Source organism: Eptesicus fuscus, chromosome 12, assembly GCF_027574615.1.
Source record: "Eptesicus fuscus isolate TK198812 chromosome 12, DD_ASM_mEF_20220401, whole genome shotgun sequence".
In the NCBI taxonomy this organism is placed as follows: domain Eukaryota; kingdom Metazoa; phylum Chordata; class Mammalia; order Chiroptera; family Vespertilionidae; genus Eptesicus; species Eptesicus fuscus.
The window spans coordinates 35,174,973-35,196,222 of NC_072484.1; the positions used below are offsets into that span (position 1 = coordinate 35,174,973).

Genomic DNA, 21,250 nt, shown 5'->3' on the forward strand with positions numbered 1-21,250 from the left:
AGATACAAGCTCCCGCTTGCTCTGAACTCCAGTTTCGGGCAAGACTCTGGGGGACCCAGGCACATACGGGGTGAAATTGGACTGTCTGGTATCGGGACAGGAACGCAAGGGCGGCTTACTCTTAGAGGTGCTCGCAGCGATCATTGTTCCTGCATGGGGGGGTGGGGCGGGGGGGGGGGGGGGGACGCAGGACACAGAGAACAGGGGACTTCTCCAGTTCAGGGCAGCCATTGCTGTTTGCTCTGCCCTGGTGATTCCCAGAGACCCAGTCCCACCCAATTTACAACCACACCCAATCTGTATGCATCAGCTTTTGCATATGAATGGCCTGTCCTTTCATCTAAAACCGTGGTCGGCATACTACGGCTCGCGAGCCACATGCGGCTCTTTGGCCCCTTGAGTGTGGCTCTTCCACAAAATACCATGGCCTGGGCGAGTCTATTTTGAAGAAGTGCGTTAGAAGAAGTTTAAGTTTAAAAAATTTGGCTCTCAAAAGAAATTTCAATCGTTGTACTGTTGATATTTGGCTCTGTTGACTAATGAGTTTGCCGACCACTGGCCTAAAACAAACTGCAGCTGGGTCAGAGAGCCCCAAGGATTCCAAAAGAAGGCCCACTGCCTGGCAGCAGAAGTAGCAGCAGCAGCAGCGGCCTTGCTTCACAGCTGCGCCTCATCTGGGCACTTCCAAACCCCATACAAAGAGGAGGAATCTGCAGTTGTCTCTGTAGCTCCTGCTGGATGGCCCCAGACAGTGGCTGACCTTGCACCTCGTTGGAGATCCAAGAGCCAGTGTACCCAGTGGTCAGAGTGAGACCATACCAGATTACAACTCTTCACATCCATAAGTGACACACTCAAGGGGCAGACTCGCCCTAGCCAGTTTGGCTCAGTAGATAGAGCATCAGCCTGCAAACTGAAAGGTTCCAGGTTCAATTCTGGTCAAGGGCACATGCCTGGGTTGCGGGCTCGATCCCCAGTGGGGGACTTGCAGGAGGCAGCTGATCCATGATTCTCTCTCATCATGGATGTTTCTCTCTTTCTCTCCCTCTCCCATCTTCTCTGAAATCAATAAAAATAAATTTAAAAAAAAAGGGGGGGGGCAGACTCAGTGAGCACCAAAGCCCTACTGAAGCAAGTCCTGCCCCATAAGAGTGTCTCCTGCGCAACAGATCTTCCAGTGTAGACACAGCTGATCCTCACAGACAATTGGCCTGGAGGTCAATTCCTCCCAGTGATACCAAAAGCAATCAAGGGTTAACTACAACAAGACTGTGCAAACAGCTCACAAAGGGGTGCACCAAGAGCGTCTATCTCAGGTGACTGTGGAGGCTGAACCACTGGGCCCTATAGGTCACAAGGCCACTCTATCAATTCAAGGAGACTTAGCAGCTACCTAGTACATAGAAACAAACCAGAGAAGCAGCCAAAATGCGGAGACAAAGAAACAAGCCACAAATGAAAGAAATGGATGAAAGTAAAATACTGGATTTATGTTCAAAACCACGGTTATAAGGTTACTCAAGAATCTTCTAGAAACCTCTGAGAAATATAGTGAGACCCTCAAGGATATGAAAAAGGACCAATCAGAAATTAAGCATACACTGACTGAAATAAAAAATAATATACAGAGATCTAACAGCAGACTAGAAGATCGCAAGAATCAAGTCAAAGATTTGAAATATGAAGAAGCAAAAAACACCCAACCAGAAAAGCAAAAAGCAAAAACAATCCAAAAATATGAAGATAGTGTAAGGAGCCTCTGGGACAACTTCAAGCATACCAACATCCGAATTATGGGGGTGCCAGAAGAAGAGAGAGAGCAAGGTATTGAAGACCTATTTGAAGAAATAATGACAGAAAACTTCCCCTACCTGGTGAAAGAAATAGAATTACAAGTCCAGGAAGCGTAGAGAACCCCAAACAAGAGGAATCTAAGGAGGACCACACAAGACACATCATAATTAAAATGCCAAGGGCAAAAGACAAAGAGAGAATCCTACAAGCAGCAAGAGAAAAACAGTTAGTTACCTACAAGGGAGTAACCATACGACTATCAGCTGATTTCTCAACAGAAACTATGCAGGCCAGGAGGGAGTGGCAAGAAATATACAAAGTGATGAACAGCAAGAACCTACAACCAAGACTACTCTACCCGGCAAAGCTATCATTCAGAATTGAAGGTCAGATAAAGAGCTTCACAGACAAGAAAAAACTAAAGGAGTTCATCACCACCAAGCCAGTATTATATGAAATGCTGAAAGGTATTCTCTTAGAAGAGGAAGAAAAAGGTAAAGATAAAAATTATGAACAACAAAGTGACAACAAATACATATCTATCAACAAGTGAATCTAAAAATCAAGTGAATAAAAAATCTGATGAACAGAATAAACTGGTGAATATAATAGAATCAGGGGCATAGAAAGGGAGTAGACTGACAATTCTCGGGGGGAAGGGTGTGTGGAGGGTGCGGGAAGAGACTGGATAAAAATCTTACACCTATGGACGAGGACAGTGGGGGATGGGGGTAAGGGCATGGGGTGGGGTGGGAACTGGGTGGAGGGGAGCTCTGGGGGGAAAAAAGAGGAACAACTGTAATAATCTGAACAATAAAGATTTATTCAAAAAATAAAAATAAAAGACATAGATGCTTTGATCCCAAAGGTATATATTCACATGTACACAGAAGTATGTACAAAAACCTTTACTTCAATCTTGTTTGTAATAGGAAAGGTGTGAGAAAACTCTAAATGCCTATCAATTGAGGCCTGGGTAAATAAATTATGGTACAATTATACCAGGGAATACTACAGAGCTGTTTAAATAATGAGGCAGGTTTACACGTATTCAAATGAAACTATCCCCTTGCTAAAGAATGACATGGAAAAAGCAAGACACAAAGCAATACACCTGTATATATCACATGTCACCTCTATATGGGGAGAAAATAAACCTAAGGTGGGGGAAGTGGGGTTATTTACACACACACACACACACACACACACACACACACAACACATCTCTGGAAGGACATAGAAGAAACTGGTAATCAGAGCTGCCTCTGAAGAGAGGATACTGGGGAAGTGGGGAAGTACAAGACATATCTCTTTAACTTGGTGCTTTCCAAAAAAAAAAAAAAAAAAAGGTGGCTACATTATCAATTCAAATATATAAATTATTCTAAAATAAAAGCTATGCTGCTTCCAAACAGGTGAGTGCTAATGAGCTTTTAAAGATTAAAATTCTCAAATGTTTGCTATATATTCTGAAATGTTTCCTGACTCCCATTTTAAGAGTTAACTTCTCAAACCATTAAGCAGTAGTAATCATAGTAGAAATAATAAACGACTACTTACATCAACACCTCCAAACAAGTCAAAAATATATGTATTTGGATAAGTGGTTTCTTGGGTTAGCTTCCTCTCTTCAGTAACAAATGCCATAGCCTCCATGGAGAGAAGAGGAGAAATTTCCTAAGTTTAAAAAAAGTATGCAGAAAGACATTCAGTTTTTGTATCTAACACAAGCAGACACCAAAGCATCAGTTTGCATTTTAATCCCAACTTAAATCCCCATGAGATAGCCCCCAATGAACCACACTTCCTCATATTCAGACCCCCTACAGAATCCTCTCCCATACTGCATCTGGGCTGGTATGACTCACTTCAACAAATAGAATGTGGCAGAAGTGACACTAGGCAATTCTGGCCTAATTATTAAGAAAGACTGGCAAAGTTGGCTTTTGCTATCTTGGAACCCAATCACCATGCATGCTGTGAGAAGTCCAACATAGGCACCTAGAGAGGCCATGAGGAGGAGAACTGAGGCTAAGGACTGATATCCTTAGCTGATCTCCAGCTGACAGCACCAACCTACCAGCTATGTGAGTGAAGCCACTCTGGACCTTCCAGATGACTCAATACCCAACCCAACACCACACGAAGCAAAAGAACCACTCAATCAAACCATTATGCAGTAGTAATAGTAGTAGAAATAATAAACAACTACTTACATCAACACCTCCAAACAAGTAAAAAAATATATGTATTTGAATAAGTGGTTTCTTGGATAAGTTTCCTTACCCAAAAAAATTGTTACAGATATATAGTGATTATTATCTCAAGCTACTAAGTTTTAGGGTGGCTGGTTCTGCAGCAATAGATAACCAAAACATTATTCAAGTGTCACCTCTTCCAGGAAGTCTTCTCTGATTCCCTTCAGCAGAAGCATTCTGATGCACCTCTGAACCCCCAAAGAAATCTGTAATTCATTGTGGCATTTAGCACTTTTACTTCGTACCTCTTTACAAACGTATGTTACTTCTTCCCTAGATTAAATATTCCTCAAAGACAAGACAAACAGATTCCTCTTTATATTCTCCCTAGCAGGTATTCAATACAGTCAATACAGTGTAGAGGTTCTCAAATTTGGAGGGGCCAAAGAATCCTTTGTTCATATGGAACAGAGGTAATAGAAAAAAATAATAATCTTACAGAAAAGTTGATATAACAAAAGTTGTAATAATAGTAATAATAGCTAATTTATTTAGTGCTTGAGTCTAAGCACTTCATGTATTTATTACCTCTTTTAATCCTCACAATCCTGTATAGGATAATAGTAAATTATCCCAAAATTTTACAGATAAGGAAGCTGAGGCATGAAGAAGTTGTCAATGTCACACAGTGGTAGAGCCAGGATTTAAGTGTAGGAAATCTGGCTCCAGAGTCTGTGCTTGTAAAGCATAACTATTTTGGGTGAAAGAGTAGGAAGAATCCAGGACCTGTGAGGGAAAATGGAATACAATAGGCAAGAGCAAACATTGTATGCTCAAACACTGGTGAGCTTCTTAAAATTCAGACTACTGGGTCCCACCTGCAGAGTTGTAATGGGTCTGAGGGGGGCCTGAGAATGTGCATTTATAACAAGTTCCCAAGTGATGCTGATGCTGCTGGTCCAAGCACCACACATCAAGAAAAAGCAGAACTCACTCTTACAGATCACCTGTTATATGCCAGGCACTGCGCTTTTACATCTTAGTTCATTTAATCCTTAAAATAATTGAATGAAGTAAGTATACTTTTACTCATTTTATATGCAAAAAAACAATATCACAAAATTGCCTATAGTCACATAATTAGTAAGTGACTAAACCACTTTTTCTGGATCTTATTTTTCTCATCCATAAAACCAGGAAGTACTTCCTGCTGGCAACCTAGTACAGTGGAAGCTGGTCTTTGGATAAGATAAACCTGGGCTCATCATATAGTAGCCACAAGGTTTTGGGCAGGTTATTGCCGAGTCTTGTTTCTTTTCAACTGAAAAAGAGAATATAAAAAACAGCTGGGTTTTGTCTACCCAGCAGCTTTATCTCTTCTTCAGGTAACAACTGCATTTCCTTAGAGGAAATGCCCCTCCCCACTTTCCACATAGTTCTGCTAAGGTTGTCAACAAGCAACTCAGTCCCAGCCCCTAGCCAATAGTCTCTCATTCCCCTCACCTGAGTGGCTAACCCATGTTATAGAAATGTCACCCAAGACCTATGATTACACGGAAGAACTTGAGGTCACACACAGATGTCAAGATAAGAAATGTACAGCCTCCATAGACACAAACAATGAGGTGGGTGAGGCCCTGAGGTGGGGGGCGAGGGTGGGATGGAGGGGGTCAATGGGGGGAAAAAAGAGGACATACGTAATACTTTCAAAAATAAAGAATTATAAAAAAAGAAATGGACAGCCTAACTGTTCAGCTCCTGAATTCACACCTGTGCTTGTCAATTATGTAAGACAATAAAGGATCTTTTTTTTTCCTAATCTGAGTTACTGTCACCTAGAATCAAAATATTCTAGACTAATACAAAGAAAACACCACCCATCTCACAAAGTTACCATAAGAATTAAATATGCCTGGTACACAGTAAATTTCAAATAAGCATTTGCTGGATGAAGAAAGAAAAGATGATTACACAGCAAGCACTCACTATTAATTTCCCTCATTCTACTTCTTTTTCCTCCTGCTTCATATTTCAAATTTTGCAGGAATCAAGTGAAATTAATATATAACTCTTTACAAAGTGTTTTTAAACAAGTGTAAAAGACTATAATTATTTCTACCCTAGTCAGACTATGAGAAGATCAAAAATACAAAACATTTCTTTTATTCCCCCTTAAATTAATACACGACTTTTACTGCATCTTTAAAACGTCTTACATAAGTGTAAGGAACCATCCAGCATTTTGTTTCTGTAGTTGAAAAACTTAGATCTTATTCATCAGCCTGGTGAACTATTCTTTTTTCAGAAACATAGATACCATCCAAATTTTTCCTGATATCCTTGTTTTTTAACTGTTTTGGCTTGCTGAATCAAAGCAGCTGAATTTGATACAAGTTCAAGGTCATTTCCTTCAAGAATTAACTCATCTTTCTGGGCTTGAGATATTGAACAAGCAGCACCTGACCTCATCCGAACCCTGTGGATGTATTTCTCGCCCAAGAAATTTCTGATTTCCACAAGAGAACCATTCTCCTGAACAATGACATTGATGGGGAAGTGAGCACACACACAGCCTTCATCGTGTAAGGGAAGCCCAGTGTAACACCCATGATCATGTCCTCACTGCAGATGGTATAAACGGTAACCAGTTCCTTTCTATTTCCCCACCACTTATCAACCTGTAGTCTCTTCTTTTTCTTTCCAAGGAGGTTTGAGTTCTACATCAATGTGATTGAAGTCCCTTAGCAGGGTGCCTCTGGGGTCCTTCACAATAATTGTGTGTCCCTTCGGAGCAATGTCCACATTTTCTGAAATGTCGACTGTGATTGCTCAGAATGGTCTTCATTCTCACAGTGGATTCAGCTCAAAACATCTATTATTATTTTTTTTATATTTTATTGATTTTTACAGAGAAGAAGGGATAGGAATAGAGAGTTAGAAACACTGATGAGAGAGAAACATCGATCAGCTGCCTCCTGCACACCCCCTACTGGGGATGTGCCCGCAACCAAGGTACATGCCCTTGACCGGAATCGAACCTGGGACCCTTGAGTCCGCAGGCCGATGCTCTATCCACTGAGCCAAACCTGTTAGGGCAAAACATCTCTTCTTAAAAGTAAAGATTAAGCTTATTCTAGAGCCTGTTATATTTTAGAAAGCCTGTTATTTTTTAGAATGACATAATAAAAAAGTAATATGCAAATTAACCATCACTCTGCTACACCCACAAGCCACGCCCACCAGCCAATCAGAAGCACGTATGCAAATTAACCCAAGATGGCTATGGCCACGGAGAGAGCAGGAGGGAGGCTTGGGTTTCCCCGGCAATGGAGGAAGCCAAGCTGTCCACACACCCTGGCCAGCCTAGGCCTCCGCTTATGGCTACAAAGTTTCAATTATAGAAGATAAATAAATCCCAACAGAAATGGCTGCCAGCACAGAGCGAGCAGAAGGCTTGGCTCCGCTCCAGGCTACAAAGTTTCAATAGTAGAAGATAAATAAATCCCAGATACCAGGGCCTCTGCTTGAGTCGCCGGGGGGCGTGGCCGGCCTGTAAACCACCACAGGCCTCTCGCCCAGGCCGCCCCACGCCTCAAGGGAACCCCACCCTGATCCGGGACACCCTTCAGGGCAAACCAGCTGGCCCCTACCCATGCACCAGGCCTCTATCCTATCTAATAAAAGAATAATATGCAAACTGACCATTACTCCAACACACAAGATGGCTGCCCCCATGTGGTCAAAGATCCTGCCCCCATGTGGACACAAGATGGCCACCACAAGATGGCCAGCAGGGGAGGGCAGTTGGGAGGGACCAGGCCAGCAGGAGAGGGCAGTTGGGAGGGACCAGGGCTGCAAGGGAGGGCAGTTGGGGGCGATCAAGCCTTCAGGGGAGGGCAGTTAGGGATGACCAGGCCGGCAGAGGAGGGAAGTTGGGGGTGACCAGGCCTGCAGGGGAGGGCAGTTAAGGGTGACTAGGCCTGCAGGGGAGGGCAGTTAGGGGCAAACAGGCTGGCAGGGAAGCAGTTAGGCATCAATTAGGCTGGTAGGGGAGTGGTTAGGGGGTGATCAGGCTGGCAGGCAGAAGCGGTTATGGGCAATCAGGAAGGCAGGCAGGCGAGCAGTTTGGAGCCAGCAGTCCTATCCTAAACAGGCAGTTGGACATCCTTCGAAAGGTCACAGATTGGAGAGGATGTAGGCTGGGCTGAGGGACACCCCACCCCCAGCACGAATTTCATGCACCAGGCCTCTAGTATGATATAAAATCAAAACTTTACCTCTGAAGAACAATGTATCATTAAGTTTCATTATGACCAAATGTAATTTGCATGGGTTTTAACTGCAGCTAAAGCTGGTGCTCTACATTCAAATTTGGACCCACCCTCCTCATCCCACCAAGCTAAAGTTTAGATATAGTAACCCCAGACCTCTAAATCAGAAACTCAGAGAATGGGATGCACCACTCTGTTTTAACAAGCCTTCCAGGTGATTCTAACACATACTTTTACTTAAGTTTGAGAATGGCCTTACCATAGCTCTCTGCATTCTTTCCATCTCTCTCCCAACCACCAAGCCCAGTCCCTTCAATCTTCTTATGTTAGTCACTAGAGGCCCAGTGCACAAATTTGTGCACCAGTGGGGTCCTTTGGCCTGGCTTGTGGAATTGGGCCGAAACCGGCTCTCCGACATCCTGTGGGGTCCTGGATTGCGCAAGGGTGAAGGCCAGGCCGAGGGACCCCACCAGTGCACGATTGGGGCTGGGAGGGACACAGGAGGTAGGCCAGCCAGGGAGGAACTGCGGGAGGACTCCAGGGCGTGTCCAGCCCATCTTGCTCAGCCCCGATAGGCCAGACCCCAGCAGCAAGCTAACCTATTGGTCGGAGCATCTGCCCCTGGTGGTCAGTGCATGTCATAGCGATTGATCAATGGGTCGACTGTCTGCCTCCTGGTGGTTAGTGCACGTCATAGCGAGCGGTTGAGCGGCCTTAGCATATCGCTAGCATATTACACTTTAATTGGTTAAATGGACGACTGGACAACCAGACACTTAGCATATTAGGCTTTTATTATATAGGATAATTGTCAATAACCACAAGGCCACTTCCATGAAATGTGGGATCTTTTAAACCCTATTCAAAAAGAATGCCATCTCAATCCCAGGGCACAGGGTTGACCTCCCAAATTAAGCAAGCACTGACACAAAGTCCAGAAGGACATCCACAGGAACTCACTGGTGATTATCCTTTGGTGTTGGGGGTTTTATTTTCTACTTTGCACTTTTTCTGAACTTCCCAAATTTTCTACAGCTTACATAATAAAAACAGAAAAATTTTAAAAGTAGACTGAAAGAGAGATTTTTTTTAAAAGCAGACATCTTGTGTCACTTGGATGCCCTAAATGCAGCCCCTTCAAGGCCCAAAAGAATTACCTTGAGGATGTTTTGACACTCAACGAAGTCACTGTGGAGGTGGCTGGTTGCATACAGCTTAAGGAGCAACTGAGGAATTCCACTCCATTTGGACTGTTTGTCCCTCTCCGACAAAAATGTCTCAGTGAACTGTGAGTAAAAAAAAAAAAAGAGAAACATTTTACTGGTGAGGAAAGAACTACAGTTGACCTTGAACAACATGGGTTTGGACTGTGTGGGTCCACCTATATGTGAATTTTTTCAGTAAATATACAGTCGGCCCTCTGTATACCCAGGTTTTGCATCCCAGATTCAACCATCCTGGGATGGAAAATAGTATCGTATTTTCAAACTGTGTCTGGGAGTCCACAGATGTGGAGGGGCGACTATATGCACTGCTCCTCTGACATTTTATAAAAGGGACTTGAGTATCTGCTTGTTATCTGCTGGGATCCTGGAACCAATCCCCGATAGATACTAAGGGACAACTGCATTAGCATACTGGGCAAAGAAGAGCAACTGTCTCCCCAACCTCTTTCTAGAAACCTTCAAAAGCTCCTCAGTAGCCTATAAGTTAAAAGTTAACTCTTGCCTTGTGATACAACACCCTTCATATTCTATCACCTACTTTCCTTTCTAGCCTCATCTCTTTCCCAATGCAAACTCTAGAGTCCAAATACATACGTTCTTTCTCTTTGCCCCTCTGCACAGGTTCTTCCCCTAAAATGTCCTCTCCTTGTCTTTTCTACCTGGGAGCTTCTTCTCCATCTTCAAAATGCAAACCAAATAGCCAGAAAATTTCTTTGATTGGCCTTTGCCTCTCTTTTCTAAAAGAGTAGGTGCCCTTCTGCTGGGCCCTTATTGAACATTTATCCTACTGTATCATAATTAATAGTTCATGTGTTCACCTCCTCCTGTAAACTACAAACTCCTGTAGAGTAGGTACCAAGCTGTTGTTTGTCGTGCATACCTTCTCTCTAAGAATGCCAGGCACTGGTTTAATGATAGGTACATTAATCAATTATGGCACATTTCCACTAACACTAGTGGGACAAACCACTATCAGGGGCCAGATGTGAATTATTTTCATGTGCACCTGTCCCTCAATCAGGTAAAAGCTCCTGGTAAATGTTATTATAGGACATGCAAGTCTTAAATAATGTCTTAGTCTATACTGATACATGTTGGTCCTAATACCTAGACAAGTACCATTATCCTTCCTGAGCACGTTTTAACTGTAAAAATAAGATAATACTGGGGTAATGGGAAGTAATGTTTGTGAGAGTAACTTGTATTAGGATAAACCATAGGAAATTACCATTTCTGTAGGTAAAAAAAGATAGAATATTAGGAATTTAATATCATTCTAAAGCTCACATCAATGCAAATCCAAAAACAACGGGAAAACCACCTTTCCTTTCCTTGAAAGGAAAACAAGAAACACACACTATGACTTTATGCAACTTAACAAAAACAGTGTTTACAAATGTATAGCTGTAAACATTTATATTTTTAAAAGAGGTGATCTCAAATCACTTATTCAAACTTCCACCAAAAGAAAGTAGAAAAAAAGGAGTGAACTAAACACAAACCAAGCACAAGGAAATAAAAAATATTATTGTAAATTAAATGAGAACAGAAAAATAGAGAAAAATCAACAAAATCAAAAGCTGCTTCTTTGAAAAAGAGTGAAAACTTTACTTACACTGACCAACTTACACGAACTCAAATTACTAAATTCAGGAATGAAAGATTAAATATTACTAGCAACCTTACCAAAATAAAGTTTATACTAGTAAGTGAATACCAGGAACAAGCATATGGCAACAAATTATAAAACTTCTGTGAAATAAACAAGTTCTTAGGAAGATGCAAACAAAAGAAAATGACTCAAGAAAAACACACACACAACATCTGATGGCTCTACAAAAGATCAAGTTAGCAATTTAATAAAAAAGAAAGAAAACCACCCACAAAGAACAGCTCAAATCGAGATGCTTCTATTAAATACAAAGGAGCACCTCCCAACTCATTCTATGAGGCCAGTATTACTCTGATACCAAAAATCAGACAAAGAAGGACATCACACAAAAACTATAGACTAGTATCTCTTATGAGAATAGACATAAAACACCCCCAAAAAATATTAGTAAAGCAAATCCAGCAACATATAAAAAGAATTATACACCAAGACCAAGCAAGTATTCCAGGAATGGAAAGTTGGTTCAACGTACAATCAATGTAATCAATCTGATAAAGGTTATTTACCAAAAATCCACAGCTATCATCATAATTAATGGTGAAAGCCTGAATGTTTTCCCACTAAGATCAGGAAAAAGACAAGGATGCTAACTCTCACCACATCTATTTAACATTGTACTAGAAATTCTAGTCGGAGCAATTAGACAAGAAAAAGAAATAAAAGCATCCAGATTGCAAAGGGAAAAAAGCAAAACTATATTTTCAGATGACATGATCTTGTATATAAAATACAGAGTGGGGCAAAAGTAGGATTATAGTTGTTCATATGCAAAATACAATAATCCTATGTAATAAGAGAGAAATATGCTAATTATCTGTTACTAACCATGTAACAACCAGATCACGGATGTGCAGGAGGGTGGGGCAGCGAACTACAAGTGGGCAGCGAAAAGCTACAGGAAGGGGCAGGGCAGCAAGCTATGAGGGGGTAAAGGGGAAGAGGGGGAGCTACAACAGGGCGGGGCAGCAGTCAGAGAGCTATAGGAGGGCGGCAGAGAGCTACTGGCGCACAGATTTGTGCGCAAGGCTACCAGTTAAGTAATACCAGAATATACTCTGTGTTTCGTGTACGCACAGCTGTAAATCTACTTTCGTCCCACCCTGTATATTAAGGAACACACACAAACTATTAAAGCTAATAAGTTCAGCAAGATTGCAGGATACAAAATCAATATACAAAAATCAGATGAATTTCTATACACTTACAATGAACAACCCAGAAACAAAATTAAGAAAACAATTCCATTTATAATAGCATCAAACAGAACAAAATACTCAGGAGTAATTTTAACAAAAGGAATACAAGACTTGTACAATGAAATTCTAAGACATCAGAAATTTAAAAATATCTAAATAAATAGAAAGACATCAATGTTCATGGATTGGAAGATTTAATATTGCTAACATGCAATACTTCCCATACTGATTCAATGTAGTTCCTATCAAAATCCAAGTTGGCTCCACAGCGGAAATTGACAAACTAATCCTAAAATTCATATGGAAATGTAAGGGATTCAAGATAGCCAAAATAATCTTGAAAAAGAAGAATGAAGTTGAAAAAAAAATCACACTTCCTGATTTCTAAATGTATTACAAGTCTATAATAAGACCGTGACTGGCCCAAGGGTAGACATTTAGATCAATGTAATAGGACTGAAACTCTAAAAATAAACACTTAACATTTATGGCCAACTGACTTATGGCCACTTGACAATAGTATCAAGACAATTCTTCACATCATATTAAAAAATGAACTCAAGCCGAAACCGGTTTGGCTCAGTGGATAGAGCGTCGGTCTGCGGACTCAGGGGTCCCAGGTTAGATTCCGGTCAGGGGCATGTACATTGGTTGCGGGCACATCCCCGGTAGGGGTGTGCAGGAGGCAGCTGGTCGATGTTTCTCTCTCATCGATGTTTCTAGCTCTCTATCCCTCTCCCTTCCTCTCTGTAAAAAATCAATAAAAATATATTTTAAAAAAAACAACTCAAAATCAAGGACCTAAATGTAAGGGCTAAAACTGCATGAATAAAACATAGGTATACATTTCATGACCTGAGATTAAGCAATGATTTCATAGATATGACACCTAAAACATATGCAGCCAAAGGAAAAAAAAAAACTCAACTTTTTTAATATTAAAAAAGTTTGTGCTTTAAAGGACACTACCAAGAAAGTGAAAAGACAATCCACAGAATGGGAGAAAACATTTGTAAATCACATAAGGGCCTGATAGGGGTCTAATATCGAGACAATATAAAGAATTCTTACAATTTAATAATAAAGACAACCAAATTAAAAAATAAACAATAGGCTAAAAATAAAAAACAACAACACTATGAGAAATAAAGAATTCCTTTGACAGGCTCATCTGTAGACTGGACATGGCCAAGGAAAGAATATCTTCAAGATAAAAACTTCCCAAACTTAAATACAAAGGGGGGGGAAATGGGGAAAAATACCAATATATGTATAATTGGAATACCAGAAAAAATATATTTAAAATAAAGATGGCTAAGCTTTATTGTGTTTTGTGTGAGATCCATTACAGAATAAAATCTTTTGACCTCCAAAAGCAAGTACACAGCTTTATCTCCCCAGATCCTCCATGTCAAAACTGTGTGCTATCTTGGGGTTGTCTTTCTGGATATGAAGTTTTACCATAGATCTGCTGTGATGATCTTTAACATAAAATCTTTTGTAAGCAAAGCAACCATGGTAACCGCTGCTACCAATCAAAAGTATTCAGGCAATCAGGCTCCACTGTACATGAAAATAATGACAAATTCTACATGTAAAAAATTGTTTTCTTGTCATTATTGATGTAAATAATCAACAAAAATGTGACAAAAGATAAAATGATATGGAGCCAATGGTAATTTAATTATTTTCTCTTCAGACAATAGATCTTATAATAGAAGAAAAACTTCACTCATTAGTGATATGACTGTACAACACTGAATTGTTCTCTTCAGATATAATTAAAAAACCAAGATGACTCTAAATGACTTTGGTCCAGTGTCCAAACTTGTCAGTAGTGAGAAAACAATGAAAAAACATGCATTCCTTCTCCTTTCTTCTCCAAGAAAATAAATGAATCCAGAACAATGCCCAGAATCATAACTAATTAACTCAGACATGCCATTTCTGGAGTATATAAATGAAATACCATACATACTCCTCTGAACTACAGCTGTATCTTAATAGAACACAATAGGAAACTAAGCTGTGTAAAAGATTCTGAGGGCTTAGGAGGATACTGATTGGTAGAGAACCAAACAAACACATTGCCAAGTCAGTAAGATGATCAGATTTCCAATAAAGATCCCATAAACAACTACCTCAAGTACATTGACAGTCAACTGCCAAAACAACAGCTTCTCTGTTTTCCAAAGCAGTATCTATATACAATCCAGAAACAAACTGTAAAAGATGTTGTACATCTGAATAACAACAGTTGCAAAGTTATTTTTGGTTGGAAAAGACTATACCCCTACTTTTAATTTGAATGGAATTTTGATCAGGGAAAAAATCCTATTGTGAGCACTTCTAATGTTCCTATATGGACATGTGCAAGAATGCTATGAGCTGCAAACAGAAGATTCTGATAAATAAAATTGACACTTCAGCCCTAGCCGGTTTGGCTCAGTGGATAGAGCACTGTGGCCTGTGGACTGAAGGATCCCGGGTTCAATTCTAGTCAAGGGCACATGTTCAACCTCCAGTAGGGGGCATGCAGGAGGCAGCCAATCAATGATTCTCTCTCATCATTGATGTTTCTATCTCTCTCCTTCTCCCTTTCTCTCTTTGAAATCAATAAAAACATGTTCAAACAAAACAAACAAAAATTTTGATACAAGTGGGAAAAAAAAGGCTGAGAATTTTCCAAAAGTAATAACACCAAACCACAGATCTAGAAAATTCAGGAAACACTAAAGCAGGATAAATAGTTACACCTACACATATCATATCCAAACTTCAGAAAACAAGAGAGAAAAATCTTGAAAGAATCCAGATGGTAAATTTGATATTTTACCAAAATCCTATATAATAAAACCCTAATATGCAAATTGACCGAATGGCGGAACGACTGGTTGCTATGATGCACACGGACCACCAGGAGGAGACGCTCAATGCGGAAGCAGCTCCCTGGTGGTCAGTGCACTCCTACAGGGGAAGCACCGCACAGCCAGAAGCCGGGCTCTTGCTGCTCCTTAGCAATGCCTCCCGCCTCTGCTGCAGGCAGGCAGTAAGGAGCGAGGGGTCCCGGACTGCGAGAGGGTGCAGGTGGGCTGAGGGACCACCCCGAGTGCATGAAGTTTTGTGCACTGAGCCTCTAGTTTTTAATAAAAGGAAATATAAGAGGGGTCATCATTACTGATCCCTTAGACATGAAAAGGATAATAAGGAATACTATGAAAAACTATGCCCACAAATTTGATTACCTAGATCAGCAATTTTCAACCTTTTTCATCTCATGGCACACACAAACTAATTACTAAAATTCTGTGGCACACCAAAAGATATATATTTTAAAAATATATAAATATATATAGTTTTTGCAGATCTATACAAAAAAAATAGGTATAATTTTGATTCATTCACACTGGACAGCAATTGTGTTGGCTGTTCTCATTTTTAAAATTTGACAATTTAAGGGAAAAGAGGTCAATGCGCCTGACTAAATAGTCAAGTATTGTATGTTTCGAAAATTCTTGCAGCACACTGGTTGAAAATCACTGACCTAGATTAAACAGACTATTCCTTAAAGACACAAACTATTAAAACTCACATAAAGAGAAATAGTTATGTTGATAAACCTATGTCTATTAAAACTATTGGTAAATAATTTAAAGAATGGTAAAGTCTCTGAATATATATTTTTCCAAAGTAGATATATAGATGGGCAATAAGCACAGGAAAAGATGCTCAACACCACTAGTCATCAGGAAAATCAAATCCAAAATGAGATACCACTTTATACCTACTAGAATGGCTATAATGAAAAAGACAGATAATAACAAGTGTTGACAAGGATGTGGAGAAATTGGAATCCTCATTAATTACTGGTGAGAATGTAAATGGTACAGCCACTTTGGAAAAAGAGTTTGGCAGTTTGTAAAAAAAGTTAAATATAGAATTACCATATTGAGCCAAAAGAAATGAAAACAGGTATCCATGAAAAATCCTGTACACAAATATTCATAGCAGCATTATTCATAATAACCCAAATGTGGGAGGAAAACAAGTCTACCAACTGATAGATTTAAAAAATAAAATACACATATATAATGGAACATTATCCTATCGAATAGAGGGAATATGCTAATTGACTGTCCCACCCTCACAAAGATGGCGGCACCCACAGCCAATAAGACGGGAATATGCTAATTGACTGTCACACCCTCAAAGATGGCGGCGCCCACAGCCACAAGATGGCGGCGCCCAGTCCCCTCAGCCCTGCCGGGGCAGCAGGCACAAGGCACGGTCAGACCCGCCCCCAGGTGGGTCTGGCCGCTCTGTGCACCTGCCTCCAGAGTCCCCCAGTCCCCAGCCGCCCAGTGCTGGCCCAAGGCACAGGCAAGCCTTGGATGTCGGCTGCCCAGCTGCCCAGGGCAGGCCCGAGGTGCAGGCAAGCCTCGGATGGCAGCAGCCCAACAGACGCCCGAGGCGCAGGCAAGCCTCGGATGTTGGCTGCACAACTGCCCAGGACTGCCCAAGGCTCAGTTAATCAGGGCCGGCTAAGGCTTGCGCTGCCAGCAATGGCAGCAGCAGAGGTGTGATGGGGTGTCGCCTTCCCCTGATTGCTGGGTTGCCTCCTGCCCCTGAGGGCTCCCGGACTGTGAGAGGGGGCAGGCCAGGCTGAGGGACCAGGCCTCTAGTCTATCCTATCTAATAAAAGAGTAATATGCAAATTAACCATCACTCCACTACACCCACCAGCCATGCCCACCCTCCAATCAGGAGCAAGTATGCAAATTAACCCAACCAAGATGGCTGCGGCCACAGAGAGAGCAGGAGGGAGGCTTGGGTTTCCTCGGCAATGGAGGAAGCCAAGCTTTCCACACACGCTGGCTGGCCCAGGCCTCCGCTTAAGGCTACAAAGTTTCAATTATAGAAGATACATAAATTCCAACAGAAATGGCTGTGGCCACGGAGCCTTGGCTCCGCTCCAGGCTACAAAGTTTCAATTGTAGAAGATAAATAAACCCCAGATATCAGGGCCTCCGCTTGGGTTGCAGGGGGGTGTGGTTGGCCTGCGAACCACCACAGGCCCCTCACCCAGGCCGCCCTACACCGCAAGGGAACCCCCACCCTGATCCGGACACCCTTCAGGGAAAACCAGCTGACCCCCACCCATGCACCAGGTCTCTATCCTATCTAACAAAAGAGTAATATGCAGATTGACCATCACTCCAACACACAAGATGGCTGTCCCCATGTGGTTAAAGATCCTGTCACCATGTGGACACAAGATAGCCACCACAAGATGGCCAGTAGGGGAGGGCAGTTGGGAGGGACCAGGCCTGCAAGGGAGGGCAGTTGGGGGCAATCAAGCCTTCAGGGGAGGGCAGTTAGGGGTGACCAGGCCGGCAGAGGAAGGAAGTTGGGGGCAAACAGGCTGGCAGGGGAGCAGTTAGACATCAATCAGGCTGGCATGGGAGTGGTTAGGGGGTGATCAGGCTGGCAGGCAGAAGCGGTTATGGGGCAATCAGGAAGGCAGGCAGGCGAACAGTTGGGAGCCAGCAGTCCTGGATTGTGAGAGGGATGTCCCAGATTGGAGAGGGTGCAGACTGGGCTGAGGGACACCACCCCCCCCTCCGCCCGTGCATGAATTTTGTACACCGGGCCTCTAGTATATATATAAAAGGCTTATATGCTAAGTGTCCGATCAGGTAATGACAACACGTAGCAATGCCCAGCTTCCTCTCCCTAGTGACTAGCCTCCTTGCAGTTTCCTCAGCCCAGGAACACGACTTGCTTTATAGCCAGGTGGAAACATTTCACACTGTACCCAAATGTCTGTGAAGTGTTTTCACGTGCCTCATCTCATTTGATCCTCACAGAAGTCCTGGTGTAGGCAGATAGGAGACTTGATGGAATCCTATTTTCTTTTCATAAGTCAGAAAATGGAGATTTAGAAAGCCTAGAAACTTGATTCGACTGAAAGGAAGTAAGAAATGGTGTACCATGAAAATGAATGCAGGTTTTCTCACTGCGCAGAATATAGTCAAACACTGCTGCAGTTAAATATTTTACCCTTTGTTCTCCCTGTGTGATCTACAATAATGGTCTGCTTAGTGTTGATATTTACTGCTGTGTTGCTGACAATTACCTGAAAGAGAAGTTGGGATGCTTCACTGGACTGGAAAAAGTTTAGCTAATTCAGAAGGCAGGTCTAATTAAGCAAGTTTATTCTATATCTATAAAAGGCCAAGTTGACTGACGCATGCGTGATATATATAAAGCTCTCACTGGTGCCAACTCACACGTGTGTTTTGATCTGTCACTGTCGATCATGAATTTGGTTGACATGTCTACTATAGAGAAAGGGCAAATAGTGATATTAAAATATTAGTATTTCTTCTAATTAAGTTCCTTTCAATGTGCACGAATTTATGCACAGGGCCACTAGTTTTTTTAAAAGCTGAAAGTAAAAGAATGGGAAACAATATACAATGTAAACACACACCAAAAGAAAGATGGTATGAGTGTTTTAAAATCAGCATAAAAGACTTAAGGCAAAAAGCATTACCAGAGCTAGCGATACTTCGTTTTTAAAATATATATATATACTTGTATAGATTTGAGAAAGAGAGAGGAAGGGAGAGGAAGAGAGAGGGAAACATCAATATGAAAGAAAACATCGATCTGCTGCCTCCCGCATGCACCCAGACGGGGATCCAACCTGCAAACTCGGGCATGGGCCCCAACCAGGAATCGAACCAGCAACCTATCAGTGCATAGGGTGACGCTCAACCAACTGAGCCATATGGGCCAGGGCTAGAGATACTTATAAGAACAAAATGTCAACCAAGACAATGTAGCAGTTCTAAAGTTCAATGTACCTAATAAATAGCTTCAGCAGGAAAAAAAGAAGGACTACCCTTTGAGACAGCATGGAGGGACCTGGAGAGTTATTGTGCTAAACGAAATAAGCCAGTCATGCCCTAGTCGGTTTGGCTCAGTGGATAGAGCGTCAGCCTGCAGACTAAAGGGCCCCAGGTTTGATTCCTTGGCCGAAATGCTCAGGTTGTGGGTTCGATCCCCCACAGTGGGGAGCAAGCAGGAGGCAGCCGATCGGTGATACTCTCTCATCATTGATGTTTCTATCTCTCTATCACTCTCTGAAATCAATAAAAAAATATTTAAAAAAAAAAAAGAAATAAGCCAGTCAGAGAAAGACAAGTATCACATGATCTCACTCATATATGGAATCTAATGAATAAAATAAACTGATGAATAAAGTAGATCCAGAGACATAGAAGCATGGAATAGACTGTCAAATCTCAGAGGGAAGGTGGAGGTGGGTGGGAAGAGATCAACCAAAGAACTTGTATGGCCCTAACCAGGTTGGCTCAGAGTATAGAGCGCCAGCCTGCGTACTGAAGGGTCCCAGGTTCGATTCCAGTCAAGCGTATGTACCTTGGTTGCGGGCACATTCCCAGTAGGGGGTGTGCAGGAGGCAGCTGATCGATGTTTCTAACTCTCTATCCCTCTGCTTTCCTCTCTGTAAAAAATCAATAAAATATATATTTTTAAAAAAAGAACTTATATGAATATATACATAACCCATGGACACAGACAATGTGGGTGAAGATCTGGGCCGAGGGTGGGGGGAGGCGGGGCGGGCTGGAAGGGGTCAATGGGAGAAAAAAGAGGACATATGTAATACTTTCAACAATAAAGATTTAAAAAAAAAAAAAAAACAAAAATTGACAGAGCTAAAAAGAAAAATAGGCAAATCTACAATCATAGTGGGAGATTTTTATAATTTTAGAAATTGATATATGAAGATACAAAAGTACTAAGGATATTAAAGATAAGCAAAATTGACAATGTACAGCACTACACCTAATAACTGCTCTCTACACTTATTTTCAAGTATAGAGAGAGCATTTACTAAACAACCAGTTATTAAACCATAGAACAAATGCCAACACATTTAAATAAGAATCAAAATACAGACTATGTTCTCTGACTACTGTACAATTAACCTAAAATCTGCAATAGAAAGATAAACTATAAAACCAAAATGCATGGGTCAAAGAAGATGAAATCTGAAAATATTCTGAAATAAATGATAGTGAAAAATACTATATATCAAAACTTGTGGGTTGCAACTAAAGCCATCACTGGTGGCCAGCATAAACCTGATTCCAAAACTTGTTCAAAGGAAAATTATAGGCCATTTCAATCATGAACATAGAAAAAAAAAAAAAAACTCCTAATAAAAAATATTTAGATCAAATTCAGCAATCTAGCCCTGACTAGTGTGGCTCAATAGATTGGGCATATTCCTGTGCACTGAAGGTGCCGGTTTGATTCCCAGTCAGGGCACATGCCAAGGTTGCAGGCTCAATCTCCAGTAGAGGGTGTGCAGGAGGCAGCTGATTGATGTTTTGTTCTCACATCAATGTTTCTCTCTCTTCTCTCTCTCCCTCTCCCTTTCTCTCTCACCCAAAATCAATAAAAAAAACTCTTAGGAGAAACCAAGATGGTGGCATAGGTAAACACATGAACTTGCCGCCTCACACAACAACTTCAAAACTATCACTAAAAGCTGAAACCGGTTTGGCTCAGTGGATAGAGCATCGGTCTGCGGACTGAAAGGTCCCAGGTCCGATTCCGGACAAGGGCATGTACATTGGTTGCAGGCACATCCCCAGGAGGGAGTATGCAGGAGGCAGCTGGTCGATGTTTCTCTCTCATCGATGTTTCTAGCTCTCTATCCCTCTCCCTTCCTCTCTGTAAAAAATCAATAAAATACATTTTTTTTAAAAAAAACTACCACTAAAAGACAAAACAGACATCATCCAGAACCACAGGAAGACTGGCTGAGTGGAAATTCTACAACTAGAAGAAAAGAGAA

At 41.6% G+C, this 21,250-nt stretch overlaps 1 protein-coding gene across 3 annotated transcripts in view; it reads right to left on the bottom strand.

Moving 5' to 3' along the window:
• Positions 1–21,250, bottom strand: part of TRPC4AP (transient receptor potential cation channel subfamily C member 4 associated protein) — an 86,973-nt gene that overhangs the window by 52,250 nt on the left and 13,473 nt on the right. For all 3 annotated transcript variants that reach the window (XM_054723590.1, XM_008149698.3, XM_008149697.3), the window contains exons 2-3: positions 9,421–9,549; positions 3,355–3,471 (exon numbers count right to left, since the gene is read on the bottom strand). In XM_054723590.1, coding sequence (XP_054579565.1) covers positions 3,355–3,471; positions 9,421–9,549 — 246 coding nt within the window. The remainder of the gene's footprint in view (positions 1–3,354; positions 3,472–9,420; positions 9,550–21,250) is intronic.